At 47.5% G+C, this 16,721-nt stretch overlaps 1 protein-coding gene across 1 annotated transcript; it reads left to right on the top strand.

Moving 5' to 3' along the window:
• Positions 1 to 5,320: 5,320 nt before the first annotated feature.
• Spf30 (survival of motor neuron-related-splicing factor 30) lies at positions 5,321 to 16,718 on the top strand. Its single transcript, XM_037227074.1, has 7 exons — positions 5,321 to 5,503; positions 12,625 to 12,739; positions 13,097 to 13,223; positions 13,401 to 13,479; positions 14,289 to 14,450; positions 14,851 to 14,974; positions 15,727 to 16,718. The coding sequence occupies exons 2-7, from the start codon at positions 12,686 to 12,688 to the stop codon at positions 15,880 to 15,882; spliced, it is 702 nt and encodes a 233-aa protein (XP_037082969.1). The 5' UTR covers positions 5,321 to 5,503; positions 12,625 to 12,685; the 3' UTR covers positions 15,883 to 16,718.
• The last annotated feature ends 3 nt before the right edge of the window (positions 16,719 to 16,721 follow it).

Genomic DNA, 16,721 nt, shown 5'->3' on the forward strand with positions numbered 1-16,721 from the left:
ATAACTCGGAAATTACGCAAAATCCCACCCCAAAGGCAGTGATTTTCGAAATCAGCGTGTAGAGAAGGCACTGCACACCAAATTTGAAGGGAATCGAGGCGCCCCGCAATATCTAACTGGGGTGTTACGCGTCGTATAACTCGGAAATTACGCAAAACCCCACCACAAAGACAGTGATTTTCGGAATCAGCGTGTCGGGAAGCTGATGCACACCAAACTTGGAGGCGATCGTGACGCCCCGAAATATTCAACTGGCAATTGGATACCAATCTGCTGCTAGATTGACGGACGTGCGCCGGACACAAAGCACAACTTCGCCACAAACACGCCGGCAGTCGCGCCTCGTCTGGGCGCGCGCTGTCAGGCGCCCCGAAGTCGGCAGCCGCGCGTTGGGCGCCACAGCCGCCCAGCGCGTCTGCAAGGCGTCAACCGCCCAGCTCGCCCGCAAGTGCTCACTTGCTTGCCGCAGCAAGGACGTTCCGCCCACGCTGGGTACTCTGGCGATGAATCGGCTCCTTTTACGGGAGAAGTAGCACCAGCTTCGTATGGGACGGTTATACGTCCCGTCCTTGATGCGAACAGTGACCTACGGGACGAGTCCGTCGCCGGAAGGGTGCATCTTGACGACACGCCCCAGAGGCCACTGGCAGCGGGGAGAGTCGTCCTCGATGACGAGCACGACGCTGTCTGGTGCAATGTTGTCGAGCTCCGTCGTCTATTTCCTCCTCTCCTGGAGGCTCGGGAGGAAATCCGAGCGCCATCGCCGCCAGAACTGGTCTGCGAGGTACTGGACTCGTCGCCAGCGCCGACGGCAGTATATGTCACCTCTCTGAAAGGTACCAGGCGGAGACAAAACTTAACCACATTTCTGTGTTAGAAGGCTCATGGATGAGATTGGGTGGTGGCCATCAGGGTCATGTAGGAAGTGAGCAGCCTGCTGTTAACAATCGCCTCAACTTCACTCGGAAGGGCTCGCAAGAAGTCATCGTGCAGTTGGGCTTGACGGCATTCTTCAATGAGACCGCCCAATACAGCCCGGACGGAGCGGATCATTCTCCCAACCTCATCGTACTTTCCGCTCTCGCGAAGGGCTGCACTTGTCAGAAATAATGGACTGTGCCACCACAGATCGCTGCTTACGAGCTCTTCTGCCTCTGCTCCTCGAGAAGCCGGATTTGCCGGGATTTTCTCCGTCACAATATGTCTCCACTGACTGGGTTTGGTATGGTCACGGATTTGCGGCACGTGGTTTGCCACATAGACGTGGAATCGCCTTGCTTCGTTCGATATGTAACCTAGTACTACCTTGCTGTCTGTCCAAAATAATTCTTTCACGTTCGATAATCTCAGCTCATCTTGAAGAAAACGACTGATCTTCACGGAGAGCACAGCAGCTGTCAGCTCGAGTCTCGGTATAGTTATCGACTTGGTCGGTGCCACACGAGACTTACTCACCACCAGTGAACAGTTCACCAGCCCGTTCCTGTCCGCTGTCCTCAGGCAGCTACACTGTCCGTAGCCGACTGAACCGGATCAGAAAAATGGTGCGATTCAATTGTCATTCCGTTCTGCAGCCCACCTTACACGAAGCATCGCGGAACGCTGACGTTCTTCAACGCCGTCATGCTTGCTCTCCACTTCTCCCACACTCTTGCCACGCCATCTGGTACAGGTTCGTCCTACCCAAGGCCTTCGCGGCACAACTCTGTCAAGAGCAGCTTGCCCTTCATTAAAGAACGATTGACAGCCACTACCACGACACGCTGCATATACGTGAATTAGGATGTGAGAAAATACGTGTATATGCAAAACGAATTAAGGGCATCACGCGCCACGCCTCATTTAAACATGCAAACGAGTTAAATTAAATAGGCATCACACATAGAGCATCAACTATACATGCAGGCGATTCCAATTGAGCAGGTATCGCACGTCACATGTCAAGCATCGCTTACGCATGTAAACGATTTTAGGCTAGCACACATCACACATAGAGGCGCATATCACGAAAGGTGCATTAATGTCAATATGAGTTAAAGCCTTTTAAAAAATGCTTCTAATTAATCGCATGCAGAAGGGTTACCAGAGGGCAGCATTTTGTTCAGTGTAGACGTTGTCAATCTATATCGCAACATACCAGTCAATGAGGCTATCGCTGCCGTGAAAGCTAAGGCAGATAAACATTCCAATAACATTAATGGTTTCGGTCTGTCAAAAGAAGATATCTGCGGTCTTTTAGTACAGTGTTTCCAGGATAACGTTTTCTCGTTCGGAGATGACTTCTACCGACAAAAATTGGAAACAGCAATGGGGAACCCACGCGCTCCTCCTATGGCAATACTGTTGTTAGACCAAGTTGAAACGAAGGCCCTGGCCGCCGGCCCATTAAAACCAACTGTCTTAGCTAGATACATCAATGATTATGCTGGGGTATGGACGCACAGACAGCGTGTCCTCGAAGAGTTTTTAGAGCTCATGAACAACCAGCATCTAAATTAAGCTTTTACGATGGAGCATACAGGGGGCTGAAAGGGGATCTCATATTTGGATACACTAGTGACGATGGAAAGGAGGAACAACCTCAAACCGTTAGAAACGGAGCTCTTTGTCAAGCCCACCAACTCTGGTATCATTCTGCGCCGCGGGTCTGTGCATCAACGTCCACTAAGCACAACATAATTCGTTACACGTTTCATAGGGCATAGCTTCATAGTTTCATGTTTCGAAACAACTCATCAAGTAGTGGAAAGGAAAGAAAGAGCATAAACAAAATATGGACTTTGCTGTTGGGCAATGGATATTTTCCGCGGCTTATAGGTAGAATATTGGGAGAAGCAAAAAATTCTAGAGCACGTGGGGGGATGAGGGGCAGGAGGCGGGAACACGTCCTATCGGACGATTCCTAACGCAACCTTACATAGACGAACATTTGCTTTGGAAAATCAAACACATCGTTAAAAATCAAAACTGCGCGTACGCATGGCTTGGAAGAACGACAATAAGCTAAAAAAGTCTGGAGAAATCTTCCGTCTCGAAGCCTAAGTTAGTGCTTGGGTGGCAATAAAAGTCATTTATGCGAGTCTGGGTTTCAGGGGATTTGCACGCAAAAAAACGCGGGTCACGAAATCAAGTGTAGACTGTGCAAAAAACATGGCAGGGACGTATTCTATGTGGGAGAGTCCATGTGGCTTATTCGTTTGAGATGTAATGAACACCTGCGAGACGCTAAAAACAAAACAGGGAATACCCCTTTTAGCGATCGCTGCGCACTGCTTTTTTTACACTGGAGATTTTGTATCATACACTTGTGCATACTAACCAAAATTTGGACGAGGCGCGGTCTCAGTTACTGGAGAAATCATCGGACGCATCAAAGCACTCTCACCTAAATGAGTTCGCTCCGTTGGCACTCGTAGAACTGCGTGCTCGGTCACTATCGCCGAATCCCTCGTTCGATTCCGTGGTCGATGTGGATTCAAGGTCTACATGCCTGCCAAGCCGTGAAAATATGACATACTCTGCCGCACTGTCGCCGGTGTCGAACAACGCTACGTGTGGAAAACCTGGCCGTATGCAGGGCGATCCACCCAGCATGACCTGGCGCCGGTGGACACCGTGATGCCGTCCGTGCCTGGTCTGGTCCCCCTTCTGACCAGGGAGCCGGCTGGATCATGTAGGAGTGGCACCATGGACCGCTACTTCACCTCGGTAGAGATGTTGGACCGGCGGAAGGAACAGAAACTCTCTGGCGTCGGAGCTTGGTATCAGCGGAGGCGGCTCATCCCGTCCGAAATGAAGACAACGCGGGACCGGCAGATGGGCTCCATGATCGCCTGCTCCGAATGGAGCCCACACTTATCTCCCAATGCCCCAAGACCGGGAAGGAAGTTTGCCGCCTTCCGCCTAGCGGCGCGTGTAGACACCAAGGCCGGCAAACCAGAAATGGCGCCTTAATACCACGCCACGAAGGGCGGTGAGGATCTCTGTGACGGCATAACCGAGGCAGGCACACCCATCGCGGCAGCCCCCGCGTTTTTTTTTTTAAAAAAAAAAACGCGGCGGCCGCCGCGCATATTTGAGCGCGGTTAAGCTAAGCACGACTCTTTGTGTGTGCATGCACGCTGCCATGGATAGCGGATCCATGGAAGGGTGATAAATTAAACCCGGTCCATTGCTGCAGGCACTTAACAATTAACACGACCATGGATGCACCGTTTTTGAATGCTGGCGTATGCTAAACGAAACGAGTAACGGTAAGACGAATCCGGCCGCAAAAATGACAGTCGAGGAACAAACGGCCGGCAGTCGTCTCGAGCTCACAGCTAGTTTGAGCTCAAGTATCAGTAGGTGCTCCATGCTTTCGCTTGTTTCGCATTGCGTGTGATGATAACAGGAGTCGTGCATGATAAATCAGTAATAATGCGCCCATGTGCAAATCACGGCACGTCAAAGTGCAGCCCTGAGTGTACCGAGCATCATGGCAAGTCGCTTCATGGCGTTTCGTCAACTTGACCTTTTTCAGGTCAAATATGGTCACTGACCTGGTATAGGCACCAGTGATCTTTTGCTTAGCGCCGGCATCCAAGTGCAGGGCAGTTCCACGAGGAGATGTAGGGGAACTTCAAACACTAGTCTTGAGCTTGACATGTTTTGACCTTACTTGATCCGAAGATCATGACCTAGCACCGTTAAACTTTGGCACGAGTGAGTTCAAAAACGGGCCAACCGACCCTGTGCATTTGGCGTCTTTAGCTTTCTTAGTAATTAAGCTCACAGAGGATTAAACTGCAGCCCTACCCGAGTGTGAGGTATTCAATCGTCCACCCGGGCGCGTGGTTAAGGTCAGAGGAGGTCACTGGTCTAAAATGGCCCAGATCAACAACCATTTGCTTTTAGGAACGGATCGCATTGCGTAATCCTCAACGGGCATTCAAAATAAAAGATCAAAGCAATCACGTAGGTTTTTGTTTATTATGACCTTCTAACGTTCAAGCAGTCGCTGATCTACCATGAATACCAGTGGCATGCTGCTTGGAACTGGTATATAGGGTCAGACGGTCGCAAACGAAGGCCTGGGGACAGTCCGCAATGGATCAGAATGGTCATTGTCGATGAGATAGTTTTTAAGTTTTGCTAGATTAAAAAAATGTATTTGCAGCTTTTTAGAATTAGCGTCGCTTCTTAGAACTGCAAACGTTATTCAGTAATGCAAATCTTGCTTTTTCTTCCTCCTTACACATCGGATTAACGAATAGTTTCAAATTAGTAGTGGTGCCTTAATGCAAAGCTATTTGTCGAAGTTGCGCCAATTCCGTTCATTTCCGTACATTCAGAGAAACGTATGGTGCGGGGGTAGACCCGTCATTCGTAAGTTACGGTTTGGACGCTCCCTGGGTTTGTGGATGCACCTGTCAGTTTTTGAAAGTATATTTAGGTTTAACGAAGATAACTCTGACGCTGTAAACTGTGCCCCGATCTACAAGCGAAGACATTCGGCGTAAAGGTAAGGATGTAGTTCTGCGACATGTTGCACTCTTGTGGTTAGTTGTAAGGTACTCAACTCGCCTCACTCGGCTATCAAAGGCTTTGTAATACAATTTTATGGAGGGCAGATTTGGGAACAGCATGATCTGAGTGATGCTCATAACTTGAAACTGCTGGGACCACATATACACGAGTAAATGCTGCCTGACACTTAATATGGTCTGCATTGGAAGTGGGCAACTGAATGCACGCACCTGCCACCATTTAGAACAACTAGTTCTTCACTTGGCAGATATTTTTAAGCATCTGGTATCAGTGGGCATGTTAAAGCCCTCATTTATCAATGAGGGGACATGAGCATGTAAGAAGCCAATCTACTTTGAAACATGTCCATTGGGTGGTGTGAGCTAAGCCATCCACTTGTGTGCACCATATTCAGACCGGGCCAAATTGATAGGTTTAGGTAGACCTAGGTGCATCAGGCGATAAGAGAATTATGCGCAAATAATTTGCTTCATGGCAGCAAATAGGATAAATAATGCGGAAATGTGTGAATTCTTGCCTTCCAAGTGTATTAATTATTATAGCAAATAACTGAACTCTGTGTTGGAAAAATTGATGTTTCCTGGTATGTTTACCAGAAGATTTTGAACTCCAGGATTGTGACTAGGTAAAATGAAATATATTTTGTACTCCATCATGATGCAACAAGAACAGGTTTTGGAAAAGGTCATTTTACCTCTTTGTGTCAGGACAAAATAAAACCAGAAAATGAAATGGCTTGAGACTTGCTGCATCCATCAGGAGCCATGTATTGATATCTGCAAGAGCACAAGTCTTGCACCCACCTGACTAAGATGCCTAATGGCAAGCAGCCTGTGTTGCTACCTAGGTATATGATAAACCATGTTTGTAAATGTGAAAAATAAAGTGTGTGAGTGTTGAATGGAATCACCTTTGAACAGTACTGGGAAATGAGAAATGAGCACAAGAATCACACAGGTCGGTAGATCAGCAAAGCTCTCACTTCCTATGCCCTACTCAGACCAGCCCAAACTTGAACACGACTTAACCTACCCGACAAACCACATTTATTGCCAAGGATGCAACAAACATTCATAGACTGCACACCCATTTGCCTACTGCGGGTGGCCGCCCGCCCACCCGCCACCACTGTGTCATGGCAATGCAAATAAGAGAACGCAATTCAGCGTGGGAAACGTCTCAACTATTCATTGGTTTGCGCCTGTCTCTCAGCTGGGGTTGGAGGATGAACATTGCAGAACTCTCCAATTGGCTTTAGTGATTCGCCTCCTCATGACTGATTTGTCAAGAGCCTAAATATTATGCTGGTGCTCATGCCTTGAACAGATTTGTGAACATTTAGAGGGAAGCTGTATAGAGATGGGCATCAGGATTATGAAGAAGGACTTGTTTGTGCTCATCCAGATCTGCCATGTGGTTCAAATTTTGGCCACTTCCTGGTATCCGGAGTACAGAAATGTTATGGCAGCTGTGGGTTTAAACCAAGTTAAATTTATCACTTGAGGAGGTACAATTAAAGCTGGTAACTTGGGCTTTACAAAAATGCCCTTTTAAGTAAAAAAACATTGTATAAACAGCCAAAAAACTGTTTGGAGACAGCCATCTCACTCGGCAAAAACACCAGGACACCAGAGTAACATTAACCCATAACTATGGCCTGGCAACTTAAGGAGAAGGGCTTAGTAGGACAAAAACATCAATTGATTGCAACATGAATTATCATATTTTGCAATGATATCGGTTAAAGAGCGTCAAAATCCATTAATACCTTGCATTATCCGCCTGAGTCAGCGGAGTAATTTAATCCAATCCCGTTTGGCCGGCCTACACCAGTCTGCCATGCATTGTACTTGTGCTGGCTCGGTAAATCGGTTAAGAGTGCTGCCTGTCCCTATTGTTTGTGTGGGGCGTGCAGGGCCTCGTGTGTTGACCGGGAGTGGGAAGGTGAAGGACATGGATGTTTAGCTGTTTTCAAAACCATTCAGCTGGTGGAGTGTTAGTAGTGTGCCCGTGGTGGAGCGTGAGTAGTGTGATCGTGGTGAAGCATAAGTAGGTGGTCGTCTGTGGCATGTTCATTTGCATTTTTTGTGTGCCATTTTTGTCTGGCTGTGCGTATCATACCCACCCTCCATTTTGGAGAGTGTATAAGCTCAGTATGTAGCCACCCTTCATTTGGGAGTGTATAAGCCTGATGCCTTACTTATTGCGATATTATAATTACCCTCCATTTTGGAGGGTGTACACATGTAGCCTTTCATAAATTGCAAACCAATGTATATGCACATGTGTTTCATAGTACAGAATATGAGACTGTGTTGTCTCAGTTGCCATGTTTAATACTGGTGTTTCCTTTCATTTGACATGCTTTTACATGAATTGCTGTGTGTGAAAAGTGTCACTTTTCTTGAGTGCCACCCACTGTACTATTATCTCTCAAAGATATCCTACATAAAGCTGTAATGACCCACAACATTTGGATAACTTTGTACTCCACTTTTGAAAATATGTGCTCTGCTACCAGGAAAATGTTTGGAATTTCCAACACTGTCTGACCTCTAGAGATGCAACTCTCCAGAGACCACCCACCAGTGCCATTGATGCAATTAGTAAAATTACTGTGCATTAAGAACCATAAGAAATAGTTGCAACATGCACCAAAAGAGATGTATGGGACCAACATGACAATCAGTAAATCAAGCATATGTCTTGAACCAATATTTGTAAGCAACATTTCACCATAAGTCAAGACAGCTGTGAAAAGCGTGATAGTTATGTGACATGTCAAACTGGAATTTTAGACTGGAGGCCAGTATCTGAAATTTGGCTTTGGCTCTTGAGGGAGAGAACAAAAATTGTGAAATTATGGCTTGTGAGCACAAAATAACCCAGGTGAATTTGCACCACATTTACAGCTGGCACCAAAGCACATTCTTTGGCGGCAGATGACAGCAAATACCATGCTCTAGCTGGTCTCAGCAATTGTCAAAGACCATTAGAGATTGACTGCTTGCAATTTTTAAATTTTCCAGCTTCGTAAATAAGTGCTTCCTCCTTCCTGAGTGTATGCTCACACCTACTGTTTTTTAAGCTTGGGAGCTGATAGAATGTTGTTGATATTGATAATTCTATTGCAAAGATGTCTGTCCCAATTAAGGCCAATAGAAGTTGATGCGTAAGATGTTGTGCACATGTTGCACCATTCCCCTGGGCACATTATGAAAAGTTTATGATTGAAATGTCGTGCAAACCACAATATAAGTAGGAGCATCTGGGGCATGGTAGTTAGTGCTGCTGTGTTTTAGCCAAGGTACAATCCTTCTCACTGAAGGGAAAGATTCTGGGGCATTGTGATGCCCACCTAGGCTTTTACTGCTCTAAATATACCTAATTTTAGACAAGGTGTGTAGTTTCCTATTTAGTGGGATATGATGCTAGCCCCTCCCCAACTATGAGAAAAACTTTGCCAAAATCAGAGAGAACATGGTTTGCACCATCTATTTGGGATATCATATTTCTCTGCTGACCCACTCCACAAAGTTACGTACAAAACTACACCACCTGGGATGTGAGGCTGCCGCATGATTGCAGCTGGAGGGCAAAGCGGCAGAGGCAACAAATCATTTTCAATTCATTTTCTCCTCACAGAGCAATCCAGCCGTGCAAAGTTAGCATTGCTACATCTACTCACTGGCATTGAGTCTGATAGAATGCTTTTCACAGTGCATGACACTGAGCTAAAGTTAGATTTTGCCTTTATCTACACTACCAACCAGTCACGCTATCACTCTCCCATGTGTGGCAACGACAGAGCCTCTGTGAGTTATTTATGGGTATTGATGTTGCTTTTTAGGACCTTAATGGTTTTGTAAAAAAAATATCCAGGGGCAAAACCCATCTAAAATAAAAGGTATACCTTAAAAAAACATAAACGCGAGGCTCGAAGCTGTGCTCAGTGGAGGACAAGAAACCCTGCTTTAGCTTTATACTCAGGTCATGATTCCGTGGCGATGCTCTGTAGATCGATTGACAAAATTCCACGCTTTCGTCCAATCCCCTTTTTAAAAATTTTCATCACGTATTCAGCTCGGATTTCTTGGTGGGGAATATGCCTTCTCTCCAATGCTAAATCCTCCCCAAGAGCCGGAGACTGAGCCGGGAGACTGAGCCGTGATTTTCCGTGTGCCAAAGCGAGTGTTTGGGGTGATGTTTGACGTCACCATGTTACCTTCTATACAATGTCCGTTTTTGGTAGTTTCAAGTGCAGCTTAAAGAAGAATGTAATTTAAAAAGACTTGAAAATAATCTATTCATCAATATATGATTAATTCGCGCTATGTTTAGAGGTAAATGTTAATGTGACGTCATATACTTTCGTACCAATTTGTATTGTGTTACAATGATTTCCACGTGCAATCCAGAAACGTTGAATCGTGACGTATGCGAGATGTTCTCTGCACCTATCCATGGCCCATCAAGAGACGCTGTCGTTTTGAAAGCGGGCTCGGGCGCGGCGTCTGAGCGCGTCGGTGTTGTTGGAGGGAAGGTGGGTTAACCGTGTGCTGGTGAGCAGCAACGGATCTGGACACTGAGTGCATTGCGAAGAAAGATTGTATGGGATATGGTAGAGAGATTCGGCTGCAGCCCGAGAGCATTATCCCTTGGTTAGTCGTGAATGTGGCGCGCGATGCCGTCGAAGTTTCAGGAACAGCTTGCCTTCAGCTGATGTTGCTCACAGAGAACGATTTCTTGCATTCTTTCCAGTGTATATTTGTGGGAAGCAAAATGTGTTGGGGCTAAAAAAAGCAATAAACACCCAAGTTTTGGACACTGCCAGATGCCCAAATAGCCTGCCATTCTTCTATGAAAACTGCATTGTTGAAAAGTAGAAAAGAGGGCAAGAATCTAACCCTGTCTAACCTAACCCAGGCTAACCTACCCTCCTTACCAACCCTAACATAATGTGACCTGGCCTGATCTATGTTTATCTTGCCTCTCAAGTCATTTCCTAGTGATAAGTTGTTTAGCAAGGATATGATCATTCTCCTTACCAGTGAGTTTCATTAGTTAGTTCTCATGACTTGTGCCTCCTTGATGAGTCTTATCTTTCTGATACTTATAGATTTTAGCTCAAGTTTACTTTGATTCAGATTTCCTCATATTGAGGAGTCCCCCATTGTGTGCATATTCAGTCACAGAGTGGGCTTCATATCTGTGGAAAATGGCAGATTATGGAATAGCATTGTGCCTTTGAAATTTGATTGCTGGCATGCTCTGTGGTTACATTATGTTCACAGGATGCATTTAGAAAATTTGTGTTGTTTTCCTAAAAGGATTATGCCAACTTTTGAGACCTTTCATTCGTTGTTCAATCAGACGCATGCCATTTGATTGGTGATATAAGTTTTCTTGAAGTCCATCTGAATAACTTGTAATTTTTGTAACTTATAGTTTTGTTTTGATGTAGTTGCTCCAGCAGGGAAAACTTTAATAGACTTCCTGCTCACCACTGTGAAAGTAATGATTTTCATTTCTCTTACTTTTCCCCACCTGTGTGTTCTGTCATGCTTGCAGTGCACAAATTCATCAACAGCATGTGTGTGATGAGTGCTTCAAAACCCCGAATACTCTTTTGAGAACAATACATACAAATATTTGAAAATATTATGAGAATTCAGTGAAATATGCTATGGCTTTAATTTCTCTCCCATGACATTTAGCACAGTATTTCTTTGAAGCACACTTCAGCTTCAGGAAACCAGAGTATCCCATGGTCTTAAGTAACACGCTTTGAAACTGCAACCAGTTTGCTTCTTGGTGCCTGTCCTTTGCCACCCACTGTGCCAAGATTGGGAATATTGTATGGGAAACAGAGTTGTTAGTCCTAGATATTACATATGAGTCCTAGTTATTACTACTGAGTCCTAGTTTCTCTCCGATTTCAATGCTACACTTTTGGCAATGGAGGTATACTCCTTCCTATGTGGTGAAACTTTAGCTCCAGTGATATCATCATTGCAAATTTGTCCACAGAGTAACAGTCCTTGACAAACCTGGTGCAAAACTGCTTTACTGGTAAGAAATATTGCAGACTAATAAACATGTACTGGCTGATTTTGGCTGAAGGAAACAACCCTAAACCATGCCCATGTCACTCAGTCTGTCACAGTTACTCGGGCTGTAGCTACTTGTGCTGCATACCAATACCTTGATGCCTCAGCCCAGTGTATTTGACCATCTTTGAAGTAGCTTGCATTTGGCTGACCATAACTGTGTTGATAGAGAATTTTAGCAGAAATAGGTACACAGATATTACCAGCTGGTGTAAAAGGCTGTGAGTTGTTTTTTAGGTCATGATAATTGGTGGATTACGTCAAATGTCTGAGCTATTCAAGACAGCTGCTACCACCCAGCGATGGTAATGGTGTCCATAGCAATAGGGAAGCTTTATATGGTTCAGATAGTCATAAATCATTCACTAATATTTTGTGTTGTGTGGTGCTGGTACACACTTGTATGGGAGAACAGGCTGTTTATGTCTGTTGCTCAATCATTGATTTTAGCTGTGTGGATGGGGGTCTTTTCACCCACACATTCAGCCCACTCCAAAACCGAAATGGTCATCATTCAGCAGGTTTGTTTAAAATAAAACAAGTTTTTATTACTTATCACACACGTCTGATTTCTAAGGTCTTATAGCATAGGCCGACCTACTGATCCAGCTGTAAATTTGTGCATGCATGTAGATTCCTGTAATATTTTGCTGAACTATTTCCAGTGCACTTCTGTAGGTTAAGGAAGCCAACAGAAAGCTGTATCATCTGCAGAAAGGGACCTTTGCTAATGTAACCAGGGTGTCAGTTTTATGGGGGAGCATTTAGTGTTTTCAACAGGTTTGCTTATCATTTAGACATGTTGCCTTTGGTGTAAGACATGACAACCTGGTAGGAAGGCATTGCTTTTGCAAGGTGGCCCTGAACCCATTCTGTTCAAGGCCATCAGGAAGATCGGCCATGACTGAACCCATTGCTGCTGTATGGTGTTCCAGGTTTGTGAGGTAATGTTTGCACTGTCTTACCCTTACCTTGACCTTTACAGCTCCTGACGGGAATCACTGAAGTCAAAGTCAAAGTTCATCAGCCAGTGGACGTCTACAAACATGGCAGAAGATCTCGTAGAAAACCTGAACACGTATAATGAGCAGCTGAAGCAGGTAATCTAATGGGGCTTGGGGTCTTTTTGGGCATGAGGGACCCTAGCACTATAGCATGCACCTAAGGTGCATAAATGCAGGTTGCAGGAGCTTTGTTGGTCAAATGGAACTTAACAATTCATTTGACCTGGCATTAGATCATCTTTCAAGGGGAGAGCTGTGTTTTTCTGCAAATATTACTGCCTTATTCAGGCTGTGTTTTTAAAGTAATCACACATCCAAAGCTTCAATCCTTCACATACTGCATAAAAACCTTGATGTGCTGGTGTAAAGAGATCACACCTTCAACACCTGAAACCTGTCTTTAAGGCATCCAGCTGTAGCTGTGCCAGTCACTGATTGCTGGTCATATTTCAGGTGGAAGCTGCGCTCACTAATGATCCGACAGATGCGGAGCTGCTGAAGCTGAAGAAAGACCTCGTCGAGGTGATCGAGCTCACCAATGACCTGATCCGGGCCCAAGCACCAGCAGCTACCTCACAAGGTAATTGTACCCGAGGATTGTCTTTGGTCGTTTATTTCGCAGCTATGATCGCAGAGGCAGGTGTAGAAGGCCCCGCTGAGTTGTCACAGCCTGATGCTTCCCCAGCGGCCTGTGCATTATAGGTGGCGCTGGCGTCGGCGTCCGCGGCGGCTCCTGACGGGAGGCCTGTCGTTGCAGACTCAGCGGAGCAGCAGGAGCCCATCCGTAACTGGGAGGTCGGCGACCGCTGCTCGGCCGTCTGGGCCGAGGACGGCCTGTGAGTACCGCGCTGTCGCCCCCGGCGCCGCCGCTTGGCGGCCGCCCGCACCACTCATCCGTAGTACACTTGCGCGCCAGCTTAATGCTTTGATTGCAGCTGGTGAAGGTGTAGGTGGCAGGGGCCAGACGGAGACCGAAAAAACGCCAGTCGAGCCATGTGCTCGATGATAAGGTCGTAGTTTGGAGCATAGAGGTTGCTGAATGGGGTAGAGGTTTTCAGCCATTTGTAGCTGACCACTGGGGGAAAAACGGCATTATCTGACGTTCTTTCCATGGATTCCCAGAACTATGTTATTACTTCGATTCCAGTGCTGGAAAACAGCTTCTGCGAAAGGTATCTATCGTGTGCGGTGAGAAGAGAAACTAAACGGAGGTCTGTAGACAGGTGTCTTAATAGGTAGCCATCGGGTTAGTTTTTAGTTAGTTTTTAAGAATGCATCAAATGAAAGTTACTTGGGCCCATGCTGTCTTGATTTAAATCAAATAAAAACTGCTGACTTTTGTATTGCGTCATTGCATTACCTCATCTGTCGTACAAGCAACGAGTTGCCCACTACTAGTGGCAAACAGGGAGCAAGTAACTGGTAGTTTATCGGAGTGCAACGGATGGCGCTTTTAACGGTTTCATATTTCGAAGCTCGCATACGCCTCACTTCTCTATACATGCGTCTTTACTTGTCACCTCCGAGTGCGTCACGCCCAGGCCGCGCGTTGACCGTGCGTGTTTGTCATTCCATGCACCTCGCGAGCCCCACCTGGCACGGCGCGTGCCAGAAGCGTGTCTGAACGCGCTGCCGACGCCGGCAGGTTCTACAACGCCATGGTGGACGAGATCACGTCGGACGGCCAGGTGATGGTGCATTTCGTCGGCTTCAAGTCGGCAGAGGTGACGCGCCTGAGCCAGCTGCGCGAGCCGCTGGCCGAGGACGCCGCCGACGAGGACGGCGCCGACGCCGCCGCCAAGTTCGGGTACGGCCGGGCTGGGCGCTGGACCGACCGCGCCCGTCTGTGCTCCAGCAGATAACGCTGGGCACCGCACAGGCCGCGTCAGTGTTGTTTTGTTGGGTGCCCGGCGCCGCGCGCAGTACAGAGCAGCACACCGCTGCCAAACGCGTGGAATTGCTCGCGTTGTCTTCGCGTGTTGATAAACAGCGCGTGAGGTTTGTTTTTCAGTTTGAAGGGATGCGTAAAGATGTTTGTGAAGTGCGACGTCTTTGTGAAGTGCAAAGGTCGTGGCGATTGTGGTGGTATGGTATCGGCGCGAGGTCATTCTGCGCCCACGAAAGGCGAGAGGCCGTGTGTGTGTCCGTCGCCGTTTTTGTTGATGCTCGGAAATCGGCCGTGACTCATCTCATTTATTTCTTTTCAGGCGGAAGGGCAAAAACCAGCAGGAGTATTTGAAGCGCAAAAAGCAGAAGAAGGTCCAGCGGTTCAAGGAGATGGAGGAAGTTCGTGAACAGGAGAAGTCGAAATGGCAACAGTTCAACAACAAAGTAAGTACACTGTATGGTCAGAAAGTATTATCCTTTGCATAGGCGTGCCGATACACTTTGTAAGGAAGTGTCCCACGTGTATTGGGTTTAGAACTGAAGAAGCTATCTTGAGGATTATTTAGTGCAGTTCACAGCCCGTCCCTGCTTAATACCTAAACCACCAATTTCTGGGCTATACCTCGCGAAGACGTGCAGACTTTCGAGGAGACTATTTCAAGGTCCGTGAGCACGGTTTCCAGACATAGCGGCCGTCATTTGGCTCTCAATGAATGCTGATCAAGGTGCGATGACGTAAGCAAACAACGACGTATGGAGCAACATATTTACGAAACAGAGAAATCGTGTTGTCTATAGCTGTCTTTTTCTCTTAAAAGTAAACCAACAGTTTTACGTTAGGTTATTTCATCGTATCTTATGCTTGCTTCAGTATCTTGAGATGTGGAGCATGACCTTTAAATTGCAGTTCATCAATGTCTGTCTTGCACACATCATTCCCACTTGATTGTTTGAAAGCGATTTGCCCGAGAACTCGGTGGATTACCGCAGCTGGAGTCTGCAAACGAGCATGGCAAAATACTCAACATACGTACCTGTGTATGTAACGTCATAATATAACGTAACATTTCTGTAAATCTTTATTTGCGGAGGCTTCATGAATTTGGTCATGCGCCCATATATGTCACACACCACAATGCAGTGGAACAGATGTTCAGTTCCCGGGAGCCCAGGCTTATCTCGCTCTCTCGCCCCAGGTGAAGAAGCGGAAAAATGTCAAGGGCTACACCAAGTCGTCCATCTTCAAGACGCCGGAGGCTGTGAACGGCAAGGTTGGCGTCGGCACGTGCGGCATCGGCGGCAAGCCCATGACGTCGTACACCACAGCCGACAAGTGGAAGCGGGGCGTGTAGCGCGCGGCGGACGTGACCGGACGTGTGCGGCCGCGGCCGGCGGAGGTGCCGCCTGAGCCGGCTGACCAGACGAGGCGCCGTGTCGTGCCGACGGCGCGCGCTGGCAGGACGCGGTCAGTACGTTGCCCCGCGGTCGCTCGCTCGCCCCGCCCGGCAGTAACGCACGAGGACTGGCTGGCGTCGTCGGCGGTGGCACGCGCCGCGGACAGGACTCCTGGGAGGGAGCGGCCGCGCCTGTCTCTCCACGACGGCCTGGGTCGTCCGAGGCGGCGTCTGGAAGATGCTGTTTAGGATTGAGGTGCTGCGGCTCGTCGGCATGGTCAGCCGGTGGCGGCGTCGGGGAGCGCTCCTGAGGAGCGGGACGCGGGCGGCTCCAGCGCCGGCCTGGAGTCGCCTGCGGAGGCTTCTGGAGAGGACTCCCAAGGGGAACGGTCCGCCGCAGTCGCGCCCGCCCCGGCGCGGAGGCGACCCCCAACGGTGCATGCACCGCGGCTGTACTGCACGGCAGAGGTGCAGCGAGCAGCGTGAGAAAGATGAAACGTGACAGTGTGCAGTGAACAGTGTCAGAGACTCGCAGTGAAGCAGTGTGAAAGCGTTGCAGTGGAGGATTATCGTGTTGTATATGCTTCGCGAGATGGACCCACTTGTTCGTGTCTCGCTCGTCTCTCTCGGGCGCTATCACCACCGTGTTTGCCATTTTGTGCTAGCTGATATATCAGCTGACGTCTTATGTTTCAGTTCGATGGAACATCGTTCAAATCATGACTTAGAGGCACGCTCCATATGAATGTACCACGAATGTGTAGAACGTTCAATACATCGGGAGATAGCTCTGATCA

Source organism: Pollicipes pollicipes, unplaced genomic scaffold (assembly GCF_011947565.3).
Source record: "Pollicipes pollicipes isolate AB1234 unplaced genomic scaffold, Ppol_2.1 Scaffold_5724;HRSCAF=6776_pilon_pilon_pilon, whole genome shotgun sequence".
Taxonomy (NCBI): Eukaryota; Metazoa; Arthropoda; class Thecostraca; order Pollicipedomorpha; family Pollicipedidae; genus Pollicipes; species Pollicipes pollicipes.

Coding starts and splice junctions, on each gene's coding strand:
- Spf30 (XM_037227074.1), top strand. CDS start 12,686: ATGGCAGAAGATCTCGTAGAAAACCTGAACACGTATAATGAGCAGCTG. Junction 13,480..14,288: donor GTCTGGGCCGAGGACGGCCT/GTGAGTACCGCG, acceptor CGACGCCGGCAG/GTTCTACAACGCCATGGTGG. Junction 14,975..15,726: donor GGCAACAGTTCAACAACAAA/GTAAGTACACTG, acceptor CTCTCGCCCCAG/GTGAAGAAGCGGAAAAATGT.